Here is a 26933-nt window from a genome sequence, read left to right as displayed (position 1 = left end):
ATTATCTTTTCATTGAGTCTGTAAGAAGCTTTGAACGCATTTATTCTGTACTTCTTATAATTATGTCCATGGTTTTTAGAATATACACTTAATATACTTTCTAAAGTTTTGAATTTCAGTCAGATTATTAAAGTTTTCTTTGCTTAATACACGACAAAAATAACTGATGGACATAGAATAAAACCCGAAAGTAATGATTATTTTTTACCAAAATATTCAAGTTGCCATAAATATATGGAATGGTTTCAACGTTTTTCACATTCGTCAGTTCTGTGAGTGTTTGTTTGTTTGTTTTTTGGAATTTCGCGCAAAGCTACTCGAGGGCTATCTGCGTTAGCCGTCCCTAATTTAGCAGTGTAAGGCTAGAGGAAAGGCAGCTAGTCATCAACACCCACCGCCAACTCTTGGGCTACTCTTTTACCAACGAATAATGGGATTGATTGTCCATTATAACGCTCTCACGGCTGAAAGGGCGAGCATATTTGGTGCGATGGGGATTCGAACTTGCAACCCTTGGATTACAAGTCGAACGCTTTAACCAAACTGGCCATGCCAGTGAACGGTTAATCTTAGACGTCTATCGCTAAAACCTAGGGTTTGATTCCTTGTGGTGAACTAACCGCAAATATGATTATGAAATCAATGACAACAGTTCCATAAGACATAAAGATATCCATAACACACAACTGCACACATTATCCGTAATTCTAGTTGTGTACGTAGTACACCCTTGTTCAAATTAATTGAAACAAGACGGAAAATTACGATTTTTTAATTTTTTTTTCCATTTTATTTCAGAGAATCCAAAATTACTCACAAATTAATACATGATATGACCGCCTTTATTTTTCAGAAGATCATTAATACGCTTTGGCATCGAGTCCACGAGTTGACTGCAATCTTTACTAATTTTTGGATCACGGTACCAAACCTCAATTATGTCCTCAATTAGCTTATCTTTCGTAGTAAAGTCTTTTCCCCGAAGTCTTTCTTTACATATCTCTCAAAGATTTTCAATAGGATTTAAGTCTGGAGAGTTTCCAGACCAGTCCAGCACCTTTATTTGCGTTGTAGTCATAAAATTCTTCACAAGTTTTGATGTGTGGCACGGAGCCAGATCTTGCTGAAAAATGCCAGATCCATCTGGAAATCTCTTTTTCAATTCTGGAACGACTCTTCTTTGCAAAACTTCGATGTATTGTGATCCTCGCATCAAACCTTCTACGATATGTAAGCTTCCTACACCATAGTAGCTGTAAAAGCCCCAAAACATCTTCTTCAAGGGATGTTTTACGAACTGATTGATGTGAGATTCTCGAAGTTTCTCACCTGGAGATCTGCGAACATGCAGACTTCTTTGAAAAAATGTACGAGAAAATGAGTTTCGTCACTGAATAACACCTTCCTCCATTGTTCTTGCGTCCAGTTCTTGTATTTCAGATCAAATTGACACCGTTTGTTTTCTTCATTAAGTTGGTAAGAATTTGTTTTTTTACTAGTCTCCTTGTCCTTCTAACGCAACTTCGAATGACGTAATATTCCTCAAAATTTCGTCATATATCCCAAAAAATAGATCGACCATACTGCAAAACATAGCTAATGACTGTGTGAAAAAATGACTATTAAAGGAAATTAGCGGGTCCAGCGAACCTATACCGGCCGCCATGCTGAAAATATTGTAAAATGACCGTTTCAATTCATTTGCACAAGTATGTATATTGTAAATATTAAACTAATATGCATAAAACTCTAATACACTTTAAAATTTAATTAATGTGTAATAAGAACGTGATTTTTGTTTCTTAATCATGAGCATTATAGCAATGATATTTGATATATAGTTAGTTTACTGACATTAAAATCTACAATAAGAGTCAACAGACTTATCAAAACGTAATATCATTAGAAACACATTACTTTCAGTTTAGAAACTAATGTTTGCTCTTCTTTTACTACAAGTTAGAGTCTTAGATTGAGTACTTATGTTTTTAGGCCCGGCATGACCAGGTAGGTTAAGGCGTGCGACTCGTAATCTGAGGGTCGCGGGTTTGCATCGCCGTCACACTAAACATGCTCGCCTTTTCAACCGTGGGGGCGTTATAATGTTACGGTCAATCCCACTATTCGTTGGTAAAGAGTAGCTCAAGAGTTGGTGATGGGTGGTGATGACTAGCTGCCTTCCCTCTAGTCTTACACTGCTAAATTAGGGACGGTTAGCGCAGATAGCCCTCAGTAGCTTTGCGCGAAATTAAAAAACAAAATCTTATGTTTTACAACTTTTGTTGAAATATTTAGCTTTTCTTATATTAGAATTTTTCTGTCATTAGTTACGATTTTTAATATAACGTTTGGTTTACGTTTATTGATAATTGTGCTGTATAAATACTTAATGGATATTGTGTCATATGTACCAAGTAATATAGTAAAGATAATTGTAACTAAATGCCAAGGATACTAGTTTCGGTAGGACTTCTTTTGAATATTTTTATTATTGTTATATTCCTATACTGTGTTTTATACAGTTTTATAGTAAACATTCGTTTTCTAACAGCGTATTCTACATTAATTTCATGCATTGCAATGTACGTTTTAAGGCCAGCTGTATTCATTACACCATAAAATTTGCAGCTGGTGTACCATTATCTGTGTGGATACACTGTAAAAAGAATTTCGAAACTAAATAATTCATTTTCTCGTGTTTTAAACAAAATACATCTGAAAACATCTTTATGTGTTTAGTATTTTCATATCTTTATCGTATGATATCTGTAACACTGTGCAACTAACTTGCGCAAACTATGAAAATTAAGGTGGTGAGTTGATCACGGCATTATGTCCATATATTCGAAGTGCTCACCCATACCTGAAAGGACCGTGAAATCTTTGATATACAGGGTGTTCAGAAAGTCACTGTGCAGTTTGAAAGCAGCGATAACAGCATTCATTCAGTCTATTCCAAGCCAGCAACAGATAGCGGTGTTTAGAAACAAAATAAGAAGGATCCAAGCCTGTATCGATGCAAACGGAGGTCACTTTCAACATTGTTTACAATTGTCATTCATATTTACTCCCTGCATTCTATATTGAAACATGTCTGTTAATATATATATCAGTGCACAGCGACTTTCCGAACACCCTGTATAAAGCACTTACCTTAGACTGCAAACAGAAAAAAAAAAAAAAATTGTATGAAAAACTTCAAAAATTGAAACATATATTTATATATAATGTTTCAGTACGCAACGTGATTAAAGAACTTTTTCAATACTGTTTGTATCCCGCTAATACAGCGATAGTCTACGGATTTACAATGCCAAAATCAGGGGTTCGATTCCCTTTGGTTGCCTCAGCAATTAGCCTCATGTGGCTTTGCTCTAAGAAAACACACAATACTGTTTCTTTTTAACAGTAACGAAACTGCATTAAGTTGTTAGTTTACGCTTAAGGTTATAATAGTTTAAATATTTGTTATTTATAAAAAACAATATAACATTTTATGATATTTCAAAACCAAAATGATGCAATTCAATAAGTTGTGAAGATATGATCTAACGATTTAGAAGAATACTTTAAACTCATGTTGGCTAAAAATGTCCATCTAGTTAAAAAGGAATTTTCACACACGTAAATCCGTTAGAATACTAACTTGAATAGTATAATTTAAATTGCATCACAAATTATCAATTGTTACGTATTATAATTTATTTCAGATGAAGCTCCGGTTTATTATATTTTGTAAGTTAGGTATTACTATTTTAAACAACTGGAAATTTTAATTTTACGTTAGAAGTTAGTTAAATGTTAATATATAATAAATTTATGATATTTGCCATCAAAATTCATACACACAATTTTCTTTTTTAACACAAAATATATTTTAATATACAAATAAAAACAATACAAATTATAATAACGGTTATTACTAATAATTATTACTAATGATGTTTTATATACAAGAGTTTTACAATCTTGCAGACAATACTGAGTCTTATATTCGGTCTAAAACTGATATAATTGTTTAGCGGTGCGTCGGTTTTATATATCAGTCACGCGAGCTTCTAGAATGTTAATAATGTTTGTACACACTAGCGTTTTCGTAAAACAAATATTGTTGATTCTTACTCTCAAGAATCACATATAAATTTAGAGAACAGGTGAGACATGCGCAATACAGGTCCAACACTGTAGATTAAGTGCATCAAACTGAGACTGAAACAAGCGTTGTTATTAAAATGAACGTTTAATGATAAATCCCTTACACACTATTCAGAAATAAAATTGAAAGATAAATTAACACACATGCATGATGTGTTTAAAAGGGAATTCATAAATTTAATTATTATTTTACTAGGTACATATAAATAATTATATAATGATGTTCAAGCATTGTGGTTAAATTTTTTTTATGCTTTAGCAGATCTATCAATTTTTGTAACATTGTTTTGCCATTATTTTGTAGTATGTATATTATTTTATTGAGCTAATTAGAATAATATATTGTTAAATTTACTTCCTATAGTTTTCTTAACATATTGAAAAAATTACGTTTTCTAGTTCAATTATGTTTCACAATGTTTCATAAATTAGAAATCTTACTCAAACTCGTTTTGCAGTATTTCAACTGTAAAATTTATTGTAATAATATAACCTAAATTTTTACTGTCTTAAAGTTTTCGTTTACAATTTGTTTTGTCACAGATCAAATTTGTCAGATTACGAAACGAGTACCTTAACCACTTGGCCATGTCACGGGTTCGAATCCCCATCACACCAAACATGCTCGCCCTTTCAGCCGTGGGGGCGTTATAATATGACGGTCAATCCCAACATTCGTTGGTAAAAAAGTAGCCAAGGAGTTGGCAGTGGGTTGTAATGACTAGTTGACTTCTCACTAGTCTTACAACTGCAAAATTATGCACAGCAAGCGCAGATAACTTTCGTGTAGCTTTGCGAGAAATTCAAAACCAAAGAAACCAACCTTTCTTTGCATTTTTTCTTCAACTACTGTACTTTAGAATATTCAACTACTGAAGTCAATTAACTTGTTTTATTGACTAATATAAGTCAGTAGACTTCTATTTGCAGATGTTTTTACATAAAATTCAGTATTAAAGTTTAGAAGTCAGCAATAAATCTTTAAAAAAGTGGTTTCCTTTAGCAAGGCTATTAATTTCAAGCTTATAATCTATTATTTGGACTTATTTAATGATTAGAAATACCTCAGAAAATGCAAATATTTTAATGTAATAAGTAATAATTTATTGAAACGGTTAAAATATTCATAGTCTAGTTAAAACTACATATCCAGATACCCTCATGTCACTCCAAATTACAACTTTCATGCGCGACTGCATTCTAGTCACCTTCGATGTTACCATGTCAAATGCTCTTGTACTGTTTTATTTTTAATGATTCTAAACGTGTGATGTGTGACATATGAATACGAAGTGCATAGAAATATTTTGCGATTAATTTAGTTTATCGTTATGACACCATAGAAAACATCGCGAAATATTAATCGCAAAACATAAGGGCATATGCATTACGAGATAATTTAATAGATATTGTCAGTTGTTTTGATAAGTTATTGTTGCTCTGCCTTAGTAAATCACAGAAAGATGTTTATTGTTACTGAGGTAACGAAATACAAGCATGTTAAATTTAAACGGCTTTAAACAAGACAATCAGTTAGTAACGTCTCAATCACCGTCGATATAAAGTGTGTGTTTTCTTATAGCAAATCCACATGGGGCTATCTGCTGAGCCCCTCCAGGGGAAGCAAACCCCTGATTTTAGCGTTGTAAATACGTAGACATACCGCTGTACTACCTGGGCGGCACCGATATAAAGTAGGTATGTATCCGAACTAAATTTTCATATTTTTCTGGCCATCTGCTGAGTCTACCGAGGGGAATCGAACCCCTGATTTTAGTGTTGTAAATCCATAGACTTACCACTGTACCAGTGAGGGTCATAAATGGTTTGTAATATTCTTTTCCAACGCAAAATGTTCAAACATTCAGTTCATAAAGAAAGATATGTTTAGATTGAGAATTTCGAATTTTTAAGACAGTGATATCTTTTTCATTTAATGGTATTGGAAAAACAAAGGAATATGGATTAGCTTAGGGTAACAAAACTATTAAGAAACAAATCTCCAACAAGTCGTACCCCAACCATGCAGAGAAAAGTACGGCGTCTTGTTAGCAGGTTAAAAACAGCAAACACAGAGGTGAATGGCATTAACCGTTTTTATAACCCTGGCAACACTATGCAACAAAAGAAAAAGAACCTCTACCCGAAAATACACAAGTTGCGAGTACACTAACTGCTTCCTCAACACATCTCTTCAGTTGTCTCATACCTCAACTAAAACAGCTAGAGAATGAAACAGATATTGATACCATTCCAATCGCAGTACCCGTGAATTTCTGTGCATTCGGACCATTAGAACTGTTGTTCATGTAGAATAGATAGCTCATGCAAAGCACGAGAAAATAAATGATATACGTTTGATATGACTGCATAACGGCGATATCTTTTACAGTGAAAATTAAATTTCATAGCTATTCTAAAGATGCACGACAGTAAGAATGAGCATGACGTACGTGACAACATGGACTGTAACGACATAGTGAGCTTTGGATATAACGTTTTTAACATATGTACTCTTGTTGTAGACTTCAGAGGAAGAAAACTCGAGACTCTACTTTTATACAGCAGTTGAGTATGTAATATTTTAGTATAATTGCCAGTTCATTAAAGTTAATGGTCAAAGATTGATTATTTTTCATTTTTTCCTTAGCTATTCGTCAATAACTGATGAAGCCCTAATCATTATTCTTTTAAAATCTCAGGGAAGTGAAGTGTATTCTCTTTTAAGTAAAAAATGTAGCATTGCATTTAATCTACGAAAATATTTCATAATTTTGACTTCTTTCTGTAAACAGTTTTATTTCTTTGAAACCCTTGGAGAAAATGAAACATTAACAAATTATAACTGGTAATCTGTTGTTACTTTTGTTTAGCACCTAAAGTTAGTGTTTGGTAAATACTGTGTTTTAGGGATAATTTTCTAAACCTCAACATTCTTCTTGGAAACTCATGTCAGGTAACATACAAATGGTATGCTAGAGCTGATTAGTAGAACTAATAATAGGTTTTTCTCACATTTTCCTAGGTCCGGCATGCCCAGGTTGGTTAAGGTTTCGAATCCCCGTCGCACCACACATGCTCTTCCTTTCAGCTGTGGGGGCGTTATAATGTTACGGTCAATCCCACTATTCGTTGGTAAAAGAGTAGCCCAAGAGTTGGCGGCTAGTGGTGATGACTAGCTGCTAAATGAGAGACGGCTAGTGCAGATAGCCCTTATGTAGCTTTGCGCAAAATTCAAAAACAAACAAACAATCCAGGATAATTAAACACTCTTAAACGTTAGAGTTAAAAAAAAAGACACAAAAGGTGGGATTTATTACACAACAATGTTGGCTATTAACAGTACTTTGTAAGTTAAACTGATAAAATTAACATTAATTTAAAGTACAGTTCTTTTTTGTGATCTGTCACTTGTACCCTTTATTTAATATTTTAAATTCTGTGCAATGCACATAACAACAAATAAAATCAAATAAAAGCTTTCCATATTGCGTAAATTATACTTCCCGCTAACGTGGTCAATTACCACCTCTCTCTCTCTGTTCGTGCTTGTGGAAGATGTTTCTTTTGTGATATTATTTTTTGTTTAGTACGTGTTCCAGTTGATGTTTGAATGCAAAAATACATTTTTATTGTTGTATTCAAGATTATCTGCTAGTTTTGTTTACATTTATTTCCATATCGAACAATTTTTTTTTCTAGGATTTCAGTTTTTAGTTTTGTTTTCGGCTTGCACTACTTGCCTCAGAAAGGGATGTTTTATTAGTTAAACAAAATTTTATTTATTATATTTTCCAAGAACTGTCAAAAAGTAATTATAATTATAATCGCATTAACATTACTTCGTTTGATGTTAGGCCTGGTATGGCCAAGCGTGTTAAGGCGTGCGACTCGTAATCTGAGGGTCGCGGGTTCACATCCCCGTCGCGCCAAACATGCTCGCCCTTTCAGCCAAGGGGGCGTTATAATGTGACGGTCAATCCCACTATTCGTTGGTAAAAGAGTAGCCTAAGAGTTGGCGGTGGGTAGTGATGATTAGCTGCCTTTCTTCTAGTCTTACACTGCTAACATTAGGAACGGCTAGTACAGATAGCCCTCGAGTAGCTTTATGCGAAACAAACAAACAAATCGTTTGATGTTTTATTACAACATATTTTGCTTACCCTCCTTCCCTTTTTTAAAGCTTTAACAGAGATTTGAGCTGCTTCCGATATTTGGAATCTGAATTGCCCATCAGTTTAGCCTAATTTGTAATAGTTTCCACGCTTTAAGTAAAACCTTTACCTCCACACAAATTCACCCAGAAAACACTATAGTGACCTTTTTTGTTAAACAACTAAAAATAAAGTTCAGCTCTATACAACTGTTTTATCTGCAGGTTTCATAATTTCTGCTGATAGAGATGGCCGAGAAAGATTCAACGTTACTTATTTGCCGCGAAGTGCGGAAACCGATCAGGAACACTTACACTATTTTGTGCAATAAAAACACTGTCCGCTAAAATCTAAAACTCCGCACCTTTGTGACCAAACACTATTTAGACGCGAATTTTTTCTAGGAATAATATTTAGTTTTTTGAGGTTACCCAATTGTGATCCTTATTAGAGTATTTTTCCTTCGTTCTTGATTTCGGTGGCATTGATTCGTAGACTGGGTATTAAAGTATAGACTGCGTATTAAAAAATTAATTTAGTTTTAGTCCCATTTTGTAGTTACAAACAATGTTTTCATGTAAGAGAAAATGTGGTAAGGGATGTTGCTTTTGTTTCAGGTAACCCAGGAATTGAACTAAAGACTGTCAGAGATCCAGATATTGTCGTTCGTAAGTTGTATTTTTGCTAAATCTTTCTCAGTAAATGTGCATGAATGTGGTTATGTTTTATATACAGTACAGATATTTACTTGTAACACTGTAAATGTGATTAAATGAATAACCAACTCTTTAAAACGATCATCAATAACCTTTTCAGATAAATACTTTTAGGGTTGCACTTACATTTTTTTTATGAAACTGAAATTTTAATACAGGTTTTAATGCAGCTAGGCATGCCATTAAATCGTTACTAAATAATCGAAAACTATCTAAGTTTGGACAACCGTTACATTATGATACCTTATATTTATGGTAAATTAACTTCAGAGACAATAGGCTATTAAACAATAAAGTTAACTATAAATAATCTAACTTGACATTAAATTAGTCACATCTTTACCTTGCTTGTTTGTTTTTTCTTCTGCCTATAACAAATACTGGGGATATTAGAACAAAATATAGGCATTGTTTATAATAGTAGACTGTCCTCGAGAAGCATATACGTGCTTTAAAACAGCGGAAACAATTGTATATTAATAATTTTAAGAAGGTACGGTTTTAAATATGTTTCATTTCAGTTTCTCAAAAGAGTTGGTGGACCAACAGAGTTACGCCTTCTCATCGGTCAGGAGAATAGACATTTAAAAGGAAGAAAATATGTTTCAGTATGGTTAAGATATGAATCACAGGATACTCACAGTGCCTCATAGATAATATCATTCATTAGAATAAGAAAATGTGACATACCTTATCGGTATGACAAAGTAGTCAGTTAAAATATATTGCAGTATCATTAAGTTGGATAATACAAAAAGTTAAATTAGACATTGGGAGGGCATCGTTGTGAGTCAGTTACAAAAGAAACATCAAGTACGTATTTAGAAAGTGATCAAGTTTAAGAAGCAGTAGCTTCTTTAGAGGATGAACCCATTTGCTGCGCAGGTCGTCAATAATTTCTTTAGCTGTTAAAATCTATAGCGATATTTAGTGTAAAAAGCTGAAAAAGATTTTTAATTAGTGAGAAGGTGATAGATCATAAAGCTATCTAGCATATCTAGGTATCTTGACAGAAAGTCTTAGAAAATAGTATAACACTCTAGGATCTGTTTGCGATCATAAAGAAGTATATCCATAGGTGAGAAAGACAGTATGAAAGATTGGTATGTATAGAGTAAACGAGGTAGGTTGATTCTGATAAACTCAAAAGAATCTAAAGGATCTGTTTGTTTGTTTATGAATTTCGCGCAAAGTTACCCGAGAGTTATGTGCGCTAGCCATCCCTACTTTAACAGTACAAGACTAGAGGAAAGTTAGCTAGTCATCATCACCTACAGCTGACTCTTGGGCTACTCTTTCACCAACGAATAGTAAGGTTCACTCTATCTTCATAACGCCCCCCACAGCTAAAGGGCAATCATGTTTGGTGTGACGGAAATTCAAACCCACGACTTTCAGATTACGAGTCGAGCACCCTAACCATCTGGCCATGTTGGGCCAAAGGGTCTGTGATACCTTGTTACTAAATACAGATAAATGAACTTTCACGGTCAAGTGTCTATCAAAATTAATGCCGAGGTATTTAACAGGAGAAGAAAAATAAACTGAAATATGATTGATATGAGCATTAACAATGTTGGGGTTAAGGTACGGTCGAAATTTCTCTAGAAATGGACCAAATAAGATCGCTTTTGGCCTAATGGCGTTCATGGTTAGACACCATCAACGGTACCACGTAAGAAATTAACTGATGGCGAGTTTTATTTATAGTGGGACAGGACAAAACAAAGCCCATATGCAGGAAAAATTAACATTTAACAGTCATATCATATATGTTACGTACATTATTGAAAGAAATGATAGGAGTACCGATTATACTGGAGTTACTGCTAATTTATCAATTAGAAAAAAAAAGTTGCGTTTTACTTAACAAATATGTCGTCATGAAGGGTTTGTTTGTTTGTTTTGAAATTTCGAGCACAGCTACTCGAGGGCTATCTGCGCTAGCCGTCCCTAATTTAGCAGTGTAAGACTAGAGGGAAGGCAGCTAGTCATCACCACCCACCGCCAACTCTTGGGCTACTCTTTTACCAATGAATAGTGGGGTTGACCGTCACATTATAACGCCCCCACGGCTGAAAGGGCGGGCATGTTTGGTGCGACCGGAATTCGAACCCGCGATTCTCGGATTACGAGTCGAACGCCTTAACACGCTTGGCCATGCCGGGCCCATCGTGAATGGACCTAATAAGTAGCGTTAGTGTGATCTTTATTTAAACAACAGATACAATCGTATTTATGTATATTTTTACACGAATTCTGTTGCATGCTTTCACACTCAAGTGGTTTAACATTTATTATTTTTACATGATAATATTTTAATTACAGTTGTTTTGATTGGTTGATCTCTTGTTGTTGTTTTTTGTAATATATTCCAATATCATTTTCCTGTTGTAGCTCCTCCAGTGTTGAATGTTCTTGTTGGTGGCCGTGCTCAGCTTCCCTGCAATATCACGCCGCCTACTAGTGAAGACTCCGTATCACTAATACTGTGGTATCGATCAGACATCAACACTCCCATATTTACAGTGGATTGCAGGAAGGGGTCGTTAGGAAATGCGCAGCATTTCTCATCAGATTTCCTCGGTAAAAGAGCTCATTTCGACCTACGTACAAAACCAGCACTGATGACAATAGAGCCAATCGAAGTTGAGGATGCAGGACATTACCGTTGTAGAGTGGACTACCGTTGGGGAAGGACCTCAACAACAACATGATATTGCATGTCGTGGGTAGGTGGGTCATAGAAAACATAGGAAAATTATAATGATTTTTTCTTTAGAGCAAGAGGCTGATGTTAGGTATGAATTTTGAAACACAAATATTTTACAGGTGAGAGCTATGTTTTGTAAGTTTCGCATAGGCAATACCTCAACTCAGCAGCTCAGAAAAAGTAGAGTTTACTGGTGATTGTCACTGATAGCTTAATGCATTGTTCTAAAAAATACAAACAAAACAGTCTGACCGTAGTTAGGCTGCAACCAAAATTATTACTGTTTTCTGTGATTATTAATTATGTATTTATTTTTATATCGCTATTCTAGTAATGAAATTTCAATTAACTTGAAAGTAGAAGATACACAACTTTACTCTATATGGGTTGAGTTCCTACTTAGTTTCTATCAATTACTAAATCAATAAAAATTCATTGAAAGAGATGAAAATCTACAGTTTATCCTGAACAGTTCCTCCAAAGGATGTGATAATCTTGGACGAAATGCATCAGCCGCTTTACAGGTTAATAGGACCTTATAACGAAGATTCGACACTACGACTAAAATGTATAGCTAAAGGTGGTAAGTGTAAAAAACTATTTCTACAGTCTTCAATTTAAAAAAAACTGTTAATAATATAATTTTATAATTGTATTATTAACAGTTTATATGTTATTTTATAAGCCAATTGCAATTGAAACGAAAAATAAATTTTAAAGCTACACGAGGGCTATTTGCTCTCGCCGTCCCTAATTTAGCAGTGTAAGACTAGAGGGAAGGCAGTTAGTCATCACCACCCACCGCAACTCTTGGGACATTATTTTGCCAACGAATAGTGGGATTAACCGTAACATTATAACGCCTCTGTGGCTTATAGGCCAAGCATGTTTGGTGCGACGGGGATTGAAACCCGCGGTCCCTGAAGTATTTTAAATATCATATTAATGTTATTAATATGAGTGTTATTAATAGATAATGTGTTGTTGTTTTCTTTAAATTCTTTTGAAAAATAAAAACTACAAAAAATATGTTGGAGACGAAATGTACGTTACATACAAATCTTTAGATTCCTCAAGATGTTTTAACAGATTTTTTTTAAAAATTGGGGAATTTGCTGTTAGAGTTAGTTCATCAAGATGAAATTCAGTATTGCGTCTTGTTATTTTTCAACCTCTTATATCACAACAAAATTTATAAACAAGAAAATATAGAAAACGGTTTAGCAGCCATATTTCAAAACTGATTTCTTTGCATGCTACAGTCATACAAATCCTTATTGTCATTAGTAGTTGCTGTGGCAAAAGTAGAAAGAAAAACAATATATTATTGAAATATAAAAGTGATAGCATGCGCAAAACAGGTCCTATTACATATTTTGTACAAGTTTGACATTGTGAACCTTCAAAATAATACTATATTAATAATTATTATATAATTTCGTCACTGTGCTCGATTCTCCACAATGTATAGAGCTTAAATAACTCATTGTGTGGTTTTGTTTGTTTGTGTTAAAACAAACAGAACGCAAACAGATGCAAAGAAAAATAAAACTTATGGAACTCGAAACGTGGACTTCCCGTCACGAAGACAGGATTTCCTATCACTTGGACAACTGAGGCCCATACTTCTGATCAGTCCCCACCGTAGTGGCACAGCGGTATTTCTGCATACTAACAACACTAGACACCAGGTTTCGATACCCGTTGTGGGCATAGAACAGATATCCTATTGTGCAGCTGTGTGCTGAATTACAAACAATAAACAAAATATCTTATAAACATCAAACACATAAAACTTATTAAATTAATATGAGGCTCTACCTATGTATATAAGCTAAGTGTATAATTTCCAAAGGAAAATATATTACATCACAACTGCTGGTTGATTGAAAAAGGTTTTTTGGGGAACTTTCTTTAATCACAAAACTTATAACACATAGCTCACTTGGATATTTAATAAACAACATAGGATAATAACATTCGTATAACATATGGGCAAGAAATATGAAGACATCTATTTCATTATATTTTGTTTGTTTATTATTGCCGAAAGGTTCACAATGGTTTATCTGTGCTATGATCGTCGCACTAAAATTTTTAATGCTATAATCCCTCAGACTAGTTGCTAAGCTTTTCATTAAGAATATTTGGTTAGGCTAAAAAACGAAAAAATCTAAAATTCAATTAACAAAGTTTTATCAGCGACTTTTTTCCACCACGCTTTTTTATCCATGATGTCAGAAAACTTGTAGTTTTTTTAAATCTTGATACTAAGTGATAAAACCCTATAATCCATACGCTTTCTAAAGGTTGACCTTTCTTCTTCAGATGCAAACTAGAAATTACAAATAGAATTACTCTAAGGCACTTAATAGGGTATAACTAACTACGTTTCAGGAGATATTGCTTATAAATCATAAACATAATAGCACTATGTCCAACTGCAAAACATACATACAGTTCTCTAACTTTATGAGGTACACTTTCCATTTTCTAGCTGCTTATATTGAACAAAAGGTTTCCTTATTCATCATCTACTACGTTTTTCACATGTGAGATTTGATTTTCAATAATAATTAAGATAACACTTTCTACTAGTTCTACATCCTGATATATTTGGTTTTAAGGACAAGTTAGCCTATAAGGCATGAATCTGCTTAAAGTCTCGTATTTTAAGGAGCAGCCAACAGATACACGTTCAAAGGCAAAAGACTGACGGAAATTTACCAAATTAATAAAATAAATTGAATTCTTGTTAATATGTAATGAGAAAACCTTAATAACTTCTATAATTTTGGTGTTTTAGAATAAAGGAGTAGGAGAATGTGAACAATTCATTCAATATCTTTCTGATACAAACATTTCTACCCTTACACTTTAAGGAGCTAAACTAGTAATCTTACTCACTTCAATTTTGATGAGGATAACCCTAACTGTCTCTAATTTAGCAGGGTAAGATTCGCGAGAAGGCATTTAGTTATCACTACCTACTGCCAACTCTTTAACTAGCAAATAGTGGGATTGATTGTAACTGTATAATGTCCTCACGGCTGACGTTTGAGGTAATGGGATTCGAACGCGCAACCTGCAGATTACGAGTCAATTGCTCTAATCACTTGACCATGTGAGCCATTTTACGTGATATGTTTCAAATGTGTATGTCTTTCTTCTTGCTTTGTAAGTTTGTTTTCTCTAGTTATTTTTTCTCTTGCTTTACGATAAACAACAGAATGTTATTTATTTTAATCTTATGTGAGGTAATTCAAACAATTTTTAATTAGACACTCTTTAGTTTTTTATTTCTGTGTTCCACAGGTTCTTGTTTTTACATCGATTAAACAATATACTTGTATGCTTTTAGTAGTGATATAACGAAATCCCTCGAAAAAATAAGAGTAATTCTTATGGAAATGACAACATTAACAAATAAATATTATTAAATTGCCAATTTTGCTTTATAAAAGTAATATTTTAAAAAGTTTATATATATGTTAAACTAACAAAAGTTGTTTTTAAATCTGAAGTTCTTGTTATTTTTATAATCTCTCATTATCAGTGCTTTAATATTAACTATCTCTCAGATAAAGCTAACCGACTACGATAAAAAATAAAACTAACAAGTCAATCCGTTAATGAGTATAGTTAATTAAATATATATAAGTATACCTTTTGAAGAAATGTATTTTGTCAAAGCTTTTGACTCTCTAATCAGAGTCAGAGTTTTTGTTAATAAACAACTGTCTGAAGAAGAAATTTGTTAAGGATTCGAAAGTTTTAATAAAATTTCTGGTTAATGCCCAACATCTTTGCTTATTAAATAAGCATACCTATGTAATAAGTCCAAAACAATTAAGAAAGGTTTCTTATGTGTTTAATTATAGATATGAAAACTTATTGTTTTGTCAATTGGACACTTACTGTTTAAAATGTTTTCGATAGTAAATTCTATATCATCTCACTAGTTTCGGGCAGTTTATGGGATTTAGGTTAGTCAAAATCCGCATACTAAGTTAATAGGGCAAAACCGTCTCTATAATAAAGAGAAAAAAGTAAAAATAAAAGTAGTAACATGAAATACATTAAGCATTCTAATCAATTCTCTTAATGGAATTAAAATTAAACAATGGAAAATAGTTTACTTGTAAAACAAACACTAGTGTCCCTCGCTGGTACAGCGGTAAGTCTGCAGACTTACAAGGTTAAAATCATGGGTTAGATTCCTCTCGGTGGACTCAGCAGATCGCCTGATGTGATTTTGCAATAACAAAACACACAAACACTAGTAAAAAGAGCGTAAACCATTGGGACAATAAAACTAACTTTTGAATTTAAAATCTCACCAGCTAAAGGAATAAGAAAAAAAATCGTTTTGAAAAATGGGTGCATGGAAAATTCAAGTAAAACTCCTATTAAGAGAAACGCTAGTAAACTCCTCTTTGTTCGAGGGCAAAATGTTTTATTACTGTCATGATCAAGCCAGCAGATGACACTATTTAGAATTAAATATTGATGTAAGTGCCACAGTTTGTCAGACCCTTGAGAATCACTGCTTGTAGTAGTCGAAATGATGTTCTGTCTTTGTTCTCTTATCTGGTGTGATTTAGAGTTGTATTTAGAGAGACACTGGTTCTTAGTTTCATATACTCTTGTAGATTAATGTTCCTTTGAAGAAAAACGTAACATCAGTATATCCGTGCACAAGAAAACCTTCTATAATTCTCCCTAGAAAAATCTTATGCCCCGTTTAGTGGTTCAGAGATGTAACTTTTAGAGAAACCTGAAATCTATGATAAATTGATGTGACACATTACTCTATAAATGTAGAGTCAATTAGCGGAAACAATTGTACTGCAAAACCTAATATTTCTAAATATGTAAAAAAAATAAATAATAACAAATAAGAAATGAATACTTAAACTTTACAATAAGTAGTCTGAATATTGGTTTTGTAACTAAAATATAACCATGTGTAAAGTATCAATTTAAGTGGAGTCAAAATAGAGATTTACAGCTTGAGAAAGTAATGTAGAGACTAATTCCAGCTTAGTTTGTTTACATTTTAAGAGTCACTAGCTGTAAGTTTAAAACTATGATCATTACATTGTGATTCAACTTGTTTATGACTTTTGACGACTACTCTTCTCCCATTTTAAATTATTTTTTTTACTAATCCTTCTTTTTAATTTATTTTTATGTCAATTTATGTTAAATAAGTTTTAAGCTACGTACGTGCATATGTGTTCAGTTGAATGTTGCTTGTTTCTCAACACTTTCCTGGTGTTTTGGCTTTTTTTTCCACCCAACCACCACGCTGAACTCATTCAATATAAATAATAAATATGCAACAAAGAATAAACAAATGTATTGGTATGTAACTAGAACAAACGAAATGTAAAGTTCTTTTCAAGGGACCATCTTGAAAGCAAATATTCTATCATTACACATTTAATGTTTGGTTTCTGTCAAATGTCACAGTGTAAGGTAACAAAAAAGGAGCAGCAAGAAAGGAATTCCTTCAACATTGATCAATGTTTCTTATAAGATATTATAACACAGATTAATGTAATGTAAACAGATACAGAAATACGTTTACTTTGTTAGGTAAACATGTTATATACGTGTTTTATTCAACAACCCTTTGTACACTAGTATTTCTTAGAATAAGGTGACACAAAGAATGCAAAATAAGTAATAGTGAAACACTTATCGTAAGCTGCTAATTATCAACAACATTTACAAGTGCTACCTTCCCATCAAATACTTCAAAAATGGTAATTTCTGTATGAAATTGCTCTATATAAAGTGGTAATAAATATAACATATGTACTCGTGATTTAAACTGTGCACAAGAAACAGTAGAAAGATATTACCACTATCGCCTGAGGAGAAAATATATTATGGTATTCGTTTGTTAGTTAGTTTGTTTTTGATTTCGCGCAAAGCTACACGAGGACTATCTGCTCCAGCTATCCCTAATTTAGCAGTATAAGACTAGAATGAAGGCACCAACTTTTGGATTACTCTTTTACCGACGAATAGTGAAATTGATCGTCACATTATAACGCCCACACGGCTGAAAGGGCGAGCATGTTTGGTGCGACAGGAATTAGAACCCGCGCCCCTCAGATTACGAATCAAGTGCCTTAATCACCTGGCCATGTCCGGCCTATGTAATCTACCACTGTTAAAAACTGGCTGAAACGTAGTCGCGAAAATCTACGTAGAGATAGCGAGCTTGAGTAACAATGAGTAAAGAGTAACCTCTCACGTGACTGTTTCCGGTCAATGTAATAGAAATTTCCCCACTCGTTGTTTCCAAATAAAGCATACGCTATGAAAGCACCGTTTTTCAGGTCGAAAAGTGAATGAATTAAACAATTTTGCAGTGTGGTCAAGTTAAAGAGGTCGAATTAATTTCAAAATTACTCTTTCGGCTCTCTCGGTTTTTTGTGAAATTCTTATGTGATCACACAAGACATCATATATCACTAAGAATAATTTTATAGTAGAATCGTTGTAAGGATTTGTAGCTGAAGCAAACTGTCGGCAGTAGATATCTGACTATGTTTGCGTATTTTGTATATTGTATATTCTATATTTTTAATTATTTTGGATGTTGGATTTCTAAATTCACATCAAATGGCAAATATATACATAGAGTAAGACTCAATATTATAAAACAGATTTTTCAAACAAATCAGATACTTCTAAAACATGCTTTAAATGAGGTTTTGTGTGTTTTAAAGCAATTATTTATTCAGCCAGTTGTTTTTGTTTCGTACAAACACGCATTTAACATGCGTCGAGTAGAAAAGCAGCCTCTTAGAAAAAAAACATTGCAGCTACTATGCATTTTTAACTTCGTAAATCAACTTTTAAATATTCCATGAACATTTACAGCGCTTCATATAGTACATCTGTCTTAGTTTTGGTGCAAAATACTCAACTGATTTAGCTGTAGTCATATGAAACAATAATAATATGAACAAAAAGACAACTTCAGAATGCAAGCGTATCTTACTCACCCCCCTGTAATAGTACCTTATTTCGTTTCGTTTCTAGTTCTTTCCACTAAAGAGCAGTTACCTTCTCACAACTGTCTCCAGGCAGTGAACGGTAATAAACATGTGGGACGTTATGGGCTTGGGTCCCCACATATTGTTATCTTAATTTTTATTTCTTTTAATTAAATATTATTATATATGTTTTTAAAATTTTAAAATTGCTCCATTGGAAACTAGCGAACAGAGGTTAAAACTGATAGACAGTGTATCCCTACTACAGTGTGGGTCTTACTTACACAGTCACCTCCAAAACGTAGGGTACATTTTATATCCAAAATTATAGCCTGTACCTTTCAATTTGTGTAAAGTTTTTTTTTTTTATATTTTTAGGACTTGATTTTGGTTTTTAGAAAATATCATTAGTCGGAGATTTAAATTTACTGTTTCTAACGCAGTTCTTTCTTTTGGTTTTGTTTTATTTTACTTAACTGTTGAGTATTAATATTATATAAATATATATATATATATAGTGCAAGAATTTATATGTGCAAGTAAATAATATTGTAATAATATGCCAATTACATTATATGTGCTATATTCAGTACGGAGGAGGTCTTTCGTAAAATGCCAAATCTTATTATGCCGAATGGAATACGACAGACAAAATATTGATCGAGATGTTATTGATATTATAAAATTGCTTACAAAACAAATGTTTTGGTGTCAAGTAGACTGCGTTTATGAATTGTAATTTTTAGTAATTTTGTTTAGGGTATTAAGTACCAATTATACGTTTGTTATATGGCTAAGTGGTTAAGGCGCTCGACTCGTAATCCGAGGGTCGATAGTTCGAATCTCTGTCACACCAAATATACTTGCCCTTTCAGCTGTGGGGGTGTTATAAAGTGATGGTTAATTCGTTGATAAAATAGTAGGCCAAGAACTGGCAGCGGGAGGTGATGACTAGCTGTTTTCCTTCTAGTCTTACTCTGCAAAATTAGAGACGGGTAACACTCGTGTAGCCTTGCACGAAATTCAAAATAAATCAAACCTGTATGAAAATACGTAAAAAAATGGATAATTAGATATACGTGCGTTTTTCTTTGTTTATGAAAAAATATGTTTAAAGTGTATTATTGATATTATGTAAAAATCTGATGTTTTTTAAAGATTCATTTTGAATTAAATCGATATCATAATAATGTCAGAAACTTTCTTATTCTCTGGCATTTTGTTTTAACACAAAGTGCTTAAATAATTGACAATGCTAGTATTACTGTTTAATTTTAAGCAGACTTTATTATTAATAAATTGTTAGTTTCATACTTGTTCTTGAAAAGAAACCGTCACTTTTAATAATTAAAGGGAGGCCCCCTCCGTCCGTGACTTGGTGGAGAGGAATGCAGTTGCTTGACAAAAGACATGAAACGGAAAATGTTGAGGAAGTAGTGAATGAGCTTGTGATACCGCGTCTTGCTAGGACCGATCTCAACGCTGAACTGCTGTGTCAAGTGTGGAACTCGAATCTCACGTCTTCAATTATTGCTGCCGTCTTCCTTGACCTGAACTGTGGGTTTCATATGTGCTTTTTATGTTGAGTGTCTTATGAAATAAAATAGTTTTGAAAGCTATATTTGTAAATTCTGTAGTTAATGACTAGAAACCATATGCTTACGACTTAGCCGTTTTATTACATCTCAAATATATTGTCTACTATGTGAATATCTTTACATATTTATAGGAAGGATTTTAAAATCCATTACAGAGTATTCTAAATGTATTAATCAAGCTTTAATATTTCGTTGTCTATAGAACATACGTCATCGTTACGTCATTAAAACATTTACTGTTGAAATAATACCAATTTTTACAAACTAATAAAAAAAAAGAAAATATTTGAATCTAAAATATTTGTGATTATAAATTTAATTTCTCAGGTTTTATTTTTAAGTTTGAACAATTTTTTTATTTCCGCATATTGTCTCCTCTATTACTATATTTGAAATGGTCAAGGTTGTACATTAGTTCTGCTATATATGCCAAAGAATACGGTTGGTTTCGTTGAAAGCAAAAGTTTGTTTGTATTTGGAATTTCGCGCAAAGCTACTCGAGGGCTATCTGCGTTAGCCGTCCCTAATTTAGCAGTGTAAGTCTAGAGGGAAGACAGCTAGTCATCGCCACCCACCGTCAACTCTTGTGCTACTCTTTTACCAATGAATAGTGGGATTGATCGTCACATTATAACGCCCCCGCGACTGAAAGTGCTAGCATGTTTGGTGCGACTGGGATTCGAACCCGCGATCCTCAGATTACAAGTCAAAAAGCGATAATAACAACATTCAAATCAAGCCATTAGATATCGCAATTTGTAATATTTATGTTAAGGTAACTCATCATTGGCGAGTGTGAGGATTCATTTGGTACTGAAAGCTGTTGTTTTTGTTGTTAAGCATAGAGATACACAAAGGGCTATCTATATTCCGCCCAACACGAGTATCGAAACTGCTTTGCCACTAGAGGGCGGAACGAAGAGAAATATTTCCTGTGGTGCTTCTTTTCGCTTAACTTTACTAATACAGCTTCTGAATAATGTATATGTCGAATTTAGTATTTTTTCTCTATATTTTTGTTACAATTTTTTTCAATGTTTTCATTATGCATAGACTTAAATAGGAAGAAACAAAATAACAGCGATTATAAAATTACATTAACATAACTCAGCATTTTTAGAAAAAGAAAGATGTAGTTATTAGAGGGAAACAGCAGGTGCTGATACAACGTTGTATTGCTGTAAGTCATAACACCACAGCTGATATATTTATTTGTTAATTATAGTTGGTTGAAAGGCCGCCTCGCTTACAATGACGTTAGGGGTGATATGTTCTCGGAGGATGATGCTCTTTTATCATCATAATATTTTTATAGCTATTTTATTAAACGACATAGAGCTAAGAGAAACGACATGTCTCTGAAGAAATCTTTCGATTCTGTTATCTTAAAGAGAAGCAGAGAATATGGGACGGTGATGGCTCTTAAAGCAGAGAATATGGGACGGTAACGGCTCTAAAAGCAGAGAATGTGGGACGGTGACATCTCTGAAAGCAGGAAATTTGGGACAGTACCGGATCCAATCTAAAAGCAGATAATATATGACAGTGACAGCTCTGAAAGCAGAGAATAAGTGTCAGTGACGTTTCTAATAACAGAAAATATGGGATACTGACAGCTCTAAACTTCATTGATAACGTGGAGCGTCAACCGCATTCACAAAATGAAGACTATGCTTACGAAACAAAACCATAGAGCCAAGAAAACTGTTGCAATAAAGCTGAACATAAGTAATGTTTTGAAGTTAACGAAATCTCATAAATCAAGGGCCATAAACGTATCAAACAACCAGAAATAAATGACCAAGAAAATGAACCTTGCAACCTCATTCGACCGCATGTCTGTCAAGTCCTCCAGGGCAGTTTGTATTGACATTTATGCCTTTGATATGCTAAAAGTGGTCTTGAAGCCGAAGTGCACGTGCAGTAGAGGCTCGATAAATCTAGTCTAGAAGAAGCTACGTTTAGAAATGCACTTTTAAAATGATCAAGCTATCAGGAAATTGATATAAATAAATCCACGGTGTCGTTCAGGATCTACAATGAAGAAAGTTATTCTAAGCGAAGAAAACCGCGGTGTCGCTCACCATAAACAGTTAAATGATTCTAGGGGAAGATAATTGCGGTGTAGCTCACGATCAATAATGAGGTTAATTTAAATGAAGAAAACTACAGTGTAGCTCACGATCAGCAATGAAGTGATTCCAGGGGAAGAAAACTACGGTGTCGCTCACGATCAATAATGAAGTGATTCTAGGAGAAGAAAACGACGGTGTAGCTCACGATCAATAATGAAGTTAATTTAATGGAAGAAAACTACGGTGTCGCTCAAGATAAACGATGAAGTGATTCTAGGGGAAGAAAACTGCGGTGTCGCTCAAGATCAACAATGAGAAAAGTTATTCCAGAAAAGAAAACTGAGGTGTCGCTCAAGATCAACAATGAGAAAAGTTATTCTAAATGAAGAAAACTGCAGTGTCGCTCAAGATCAACAATGAGAAAAGTTATTCTAAAAGAAGAAAACTGCGGTGTCGCTCAAGATCAACAATGAGAAAAGGTATTCTAAAAGAAGAAAACTGCGCTGTTGCTCAAGATCAACAATGAGAAAAGTTATTCTAAAAGAAGAAAACTGCGGTGTCGCTCAAGATCAACAATGAGAAAAGTTATTCTACAAGAAGAAAAACTGTGGTGTCGTTTACGATCTGCGATGAACTAAGTATTTTTAGGGGCAGCACGAAACCTGGAAAGTGGTTCCCAATAAAACAAGATGAATTTTTTGCTGTATCTAAGGTTCATAATTTATTTGAGAACCTAGGTGAAATTAAGTAAATATTGTATGAAGCAAGATTATATGTCATCAAACAATTACAGGTGAGTTTCGACTCGTATACATTATTTGTCAATTTCATTTTGATTTTTAATGATTATTTTACAATGGTATAAGAAATAATTATTAATAAGATATTAATTAAACTCTCAACAAGAAAAGTCGTTGAATAATTGGTTTTGGGTTCAAGCTAGACTAAATGTATGAAATGACACATTTAGCAACATAATCGTGTAGGCAAAACCTTATACAACGTTATGATGCTAATATTTCAAATATATATTTATGTGTGTGTGAATATTTTGATATTTTAAGTTAACATAATGAACATATACTCCATAATTCAATATCCATCCCACTTTAAATGGAATTACCTAGAACTGAAATATAATAAAACTGGCGAAAATAAAAAAGACTGAGCTTAATGATCATTATAATACGTTGAAATAAAACTAATAATATTTTTCACATTTTGCAAATAATTTATCGATCCCCCAAGGGACCAGTAAAATATTTACGAACTTTAGAATGCATAATTCCGAGGCTTGATTCCTTGCGTAGACTAAAATGTAAATAACCCTTTATTTAGTTTTGTCCTGTTAATCAAAATAACAACTAACTTGCATTAAACGTTACTTGCAAGCTCAGACAATGAACCCGAAGCTTTATAACATTAAAATGTTCGGTAGCCTTATAAAGAATAGTTTTGATTATTTATAATAAAATGTACCTTTTTGTATTATCCTAACACTTAATGTTTAACCTTTTTTCTAGTACATTTTACATGTTTTAGGAACTTAAGAGGTATTTAAATGGTTCAAAGTGGTGATTATATTAACGTGGAGACCATACCTTACAAGAAACATTGTTTGTAAACTTGCATAATTTAGCCATGTATAAACGTACGTAATTCAGATTTTTCCACCTATAATTTGAGCCAATTGGTTAGCATTCTGCTGTGTGAATTACTCTATCTATGGTTCGCGTGCCGTTACCGCAATATCGCTCTTTGCATTTTTGGGTCATTGGATGAGTTATAAGAGAAACAGTCAAATTCTACTATTTAACAAGAATAGCTAAAAGAGCATTTAAAAACATTCGAAACAAACAAACATTTTCAGTTAACACACTAGATCTTAAGTATGCTATAAACTTAAAATAAATATTTTAAAATTTAGCACTCTTATAATGAATTTATTAATCACTGTAAGAGCAAAGTGTAAGTCGGAAAAAAAAGGAAATCTCTTTAGTCATTACTTTTGTCAGTTAAGTTGAATAGAAAAATTATAACTCTTTAAAAACATCAATCAAAAATTTGGAATGCATTTAAAATATCAGTTATAAAGCTAGTTAAGAGAGTTAAGCAAATTAATATTTCCCAGCGATCTCTATTTTTTCTTTTATAAATTTCATAAAGTGTATATTTTTGATTACAATATAACATCGAGTTAATGTAATTACTGACTAGTAAAAGCTTTTAAGTTACATCATAATTTGTTTCGAAGATTTAATGTAGTTCACAACTGTGTGAAGAAACATTGAATTTGTAAGTAAAGTTTCTTATAATTCATATTGTACAACCAGTAAACCTGCAATAAACGGCTATTTGCAATTTATGTGGTTTCAGTTACCATAGCATACTTTAAAACACGTCTGAGTGGGTGTTCGGGTGTTCTGGTCTTGTCTCCCATTACCCAAAGGAAAGCTACATATGATAGGCCGTTGTGTACCTTTGCATTTAATAATAAACAATATATGTATATATTTTAACTATGCGTAACTTAATCGTTACATTCGGTGCATATATTTTCATTTAGGTCTGATAATGTTTAGTGTTATTCTGTTTAATGTGGCGTGTTCAATTTTCTTTTTAATTACCGGAGAAGAACAGTCCTTTCAAACAGGTCTGTAATCCTTTCACGATTTTTTAAATCAGCATCTTTCGAGGCCTTTTAATGTATCTGAAGCTTATATGAAAAGAGCAAAAAACGTTCGGAAAACCGTCTTAAGCTGAACAACACATATTTTGAAGTTTATGTGTATTTGTGTGATTTAATGAATATTTATTTTCAGCGTAAACAATGGGACGTTATTAACGTGGGATAATATTTTTCTATTAACTTTTGTTTAAATAATCAAGTACTTATAAAATATGTTTGGAAATTAAACATTCTTTATTAGTTGTTTTTTTTTTTTAAATTTAGTACAAGAAGTTTAACGTTTATATTATATATCAAGGATTAAAGAGAAATGTGCTTATAATATGATTCGTTTTAACGTTTTGACTGCCATCCGAGATCCCGTATTTGAATAATTTATCAACTCAAAATGTACTTCACAATTTTATTTTATTTTGCTGGCTAGAAAGTGATACGTAGTTTGAGAAATCTCATTGCATAATACATGTTCACTGAAGCGCAAATGTAAAAAAAAATATATATATTTTTTTATCATAAAAAAATTGAGTTTGGTGTTATTATCACAAAAGCCGTATTTAAGGTTTTGTTCTCCAACTAAATGGTTGTTTACCGCCCAACTAATCTGATTACGTCGTGGCTTCGGTGTTTCTTTAGGCAGGTTTTATTTTATAATAAAAAATACTGATTATTGACTATAGCAAAACTGTAAACAAATTGAACTGAACTAAAACTAAAAACTAACAAGAATTTGTATTGAAACTACTAAGAAAAACGCTAAGATAAATTATAAAAAACACAAAATTTCAGCATCAGATTACATTGTTCAGAATCGTAGATACATGGTCACGGCGTGGCCCGGCATGGCCAGGTGGTTTAGGCACTCGACTCGTAATCTGAGGGTCGCGGGTTCGAATCCCTGTCACACCAAACATGCTCGCCCTTTCAGCTGTGGGGGGCGTTATAATGTGACGGTCAATCCCACTAAAAGAGTAGCCCAAGAGTTGGTGGTAGGTGATGATAACTAGCTGCCTTCTCTCTAGTCTTACACTGCTAAATTAGGGACGGGTAGTGCAAATAGCCCTCGTTTAGCTTTGCAAAAATTCCAAGAAACTAAATTTATATACACTAGGTAAATCTTGTTTTAGAACCTTACGACTTTAAATTATAATTAATCGGAAATCTTATGTTATTGGAACAGTAATAGCAGGACTTTCTTTCTGCCCAGTGAAGCCGTTAGACGTACGACTTATTTCATCTGAGATTCACTACAAGGCTGGACAAAGGTACAGTTTTGAATGCAGGACTACAGGATCGAGACCACAGCCCCATATATCTTGGTGGAAAGATTCTATTCTTTTGGATAATAATCATACCACACTTACTCACCAGTCGAATATAAGTGTTGGAACTTTAGAAATAAACTTTACTGGCTCTGACCATGGAAAGAACTTAACCTGTCGAGTTATTAATCCAGTAATTGAAAACAGTCGCCTAGAAGATGTCATTATGTTGAAAGTGTATTGTGAGTATATCATTATCTCACAAAATACTGTTTAAAACTAAAGTATCCTGTTGTTTTTTGTTTGTTTCATAAATTTTAACTTTAACATTATAAATAATGTCTTTAGAACTTTTGGCTCCATTTTTGTTTTTTATTTAACAAAATCATTAAAGTTATCGTAAACATATATATATATATATATATATTATTACTGATGCTATTTGAAAACGCAAAGAAACAAAGATGACAGGAACCGCTTCGCGACTACGTTTACTCTTTAGATCCAGATAAACCTTACATTTATTATTATTAAGATTCTCGGAGTCATAAAAAAACA

At 33.2% G+C, this 26933-nt stretch overlaps 1 protein-coding gene across 1 annotated transcript in view; it reads left to right on the top strand.

The window, feature by feature from the left end:
• Nucleotides 1-8922: 8922 nt before the first annotated feature.
• LOC143248389 (neural cell adhesion molecule 2-like) overlaps nucleotides 8923-26933 on the top strand; it is an 82947-nt gene continuing 64936 nt past the window's right edge. Inside the window, exons 1-5 of the mRNA XM_076496747.1 lie at nucleotides 8923-8977; nucleotides 11423-11757; nucleotides 12211-12321; nucleotides 20108-20311; nucleotides 26321-26617. Of these exons, the coding sequence (XP_076352862.1) occupies nucleotides 11739-11757; nucleotides 12211-12321; nucleotides 20108-20311; nucleotides 26321-26617 (631 nt within the window). The 5' untranslated portion in view covers nucleotides 8923-8977; nucleotides 11423-11738. The remainder of the gene's footprint in view (nucleotides 8978-11422; nucleotides 11758-12210; nucleotides 12322-20107; nucleotides 20312-26320; nucleotides 26618-26933) is intronic.

Source organism: Tachypleus tridentatus, chromosome 4, assembly GCF_004210375.1.
Source record: "Tachypleus tridentatus isolate NWPU-2018 chromosome 4, ASM421037v1, whole genome shotgun sequence".
NCBI classification, from domain to species: Eukaryota; Metazoa; Arthropoda; class Merostomata; order Xiphosura; family Limulidae; genus Tachypleus; species Tachypleus tridentatus.
The sequence above is the reverse complement of the archived record's forward strand: the minus strand, read 5'-3'. Positions and strand labels throughout refer to the sequence as shown.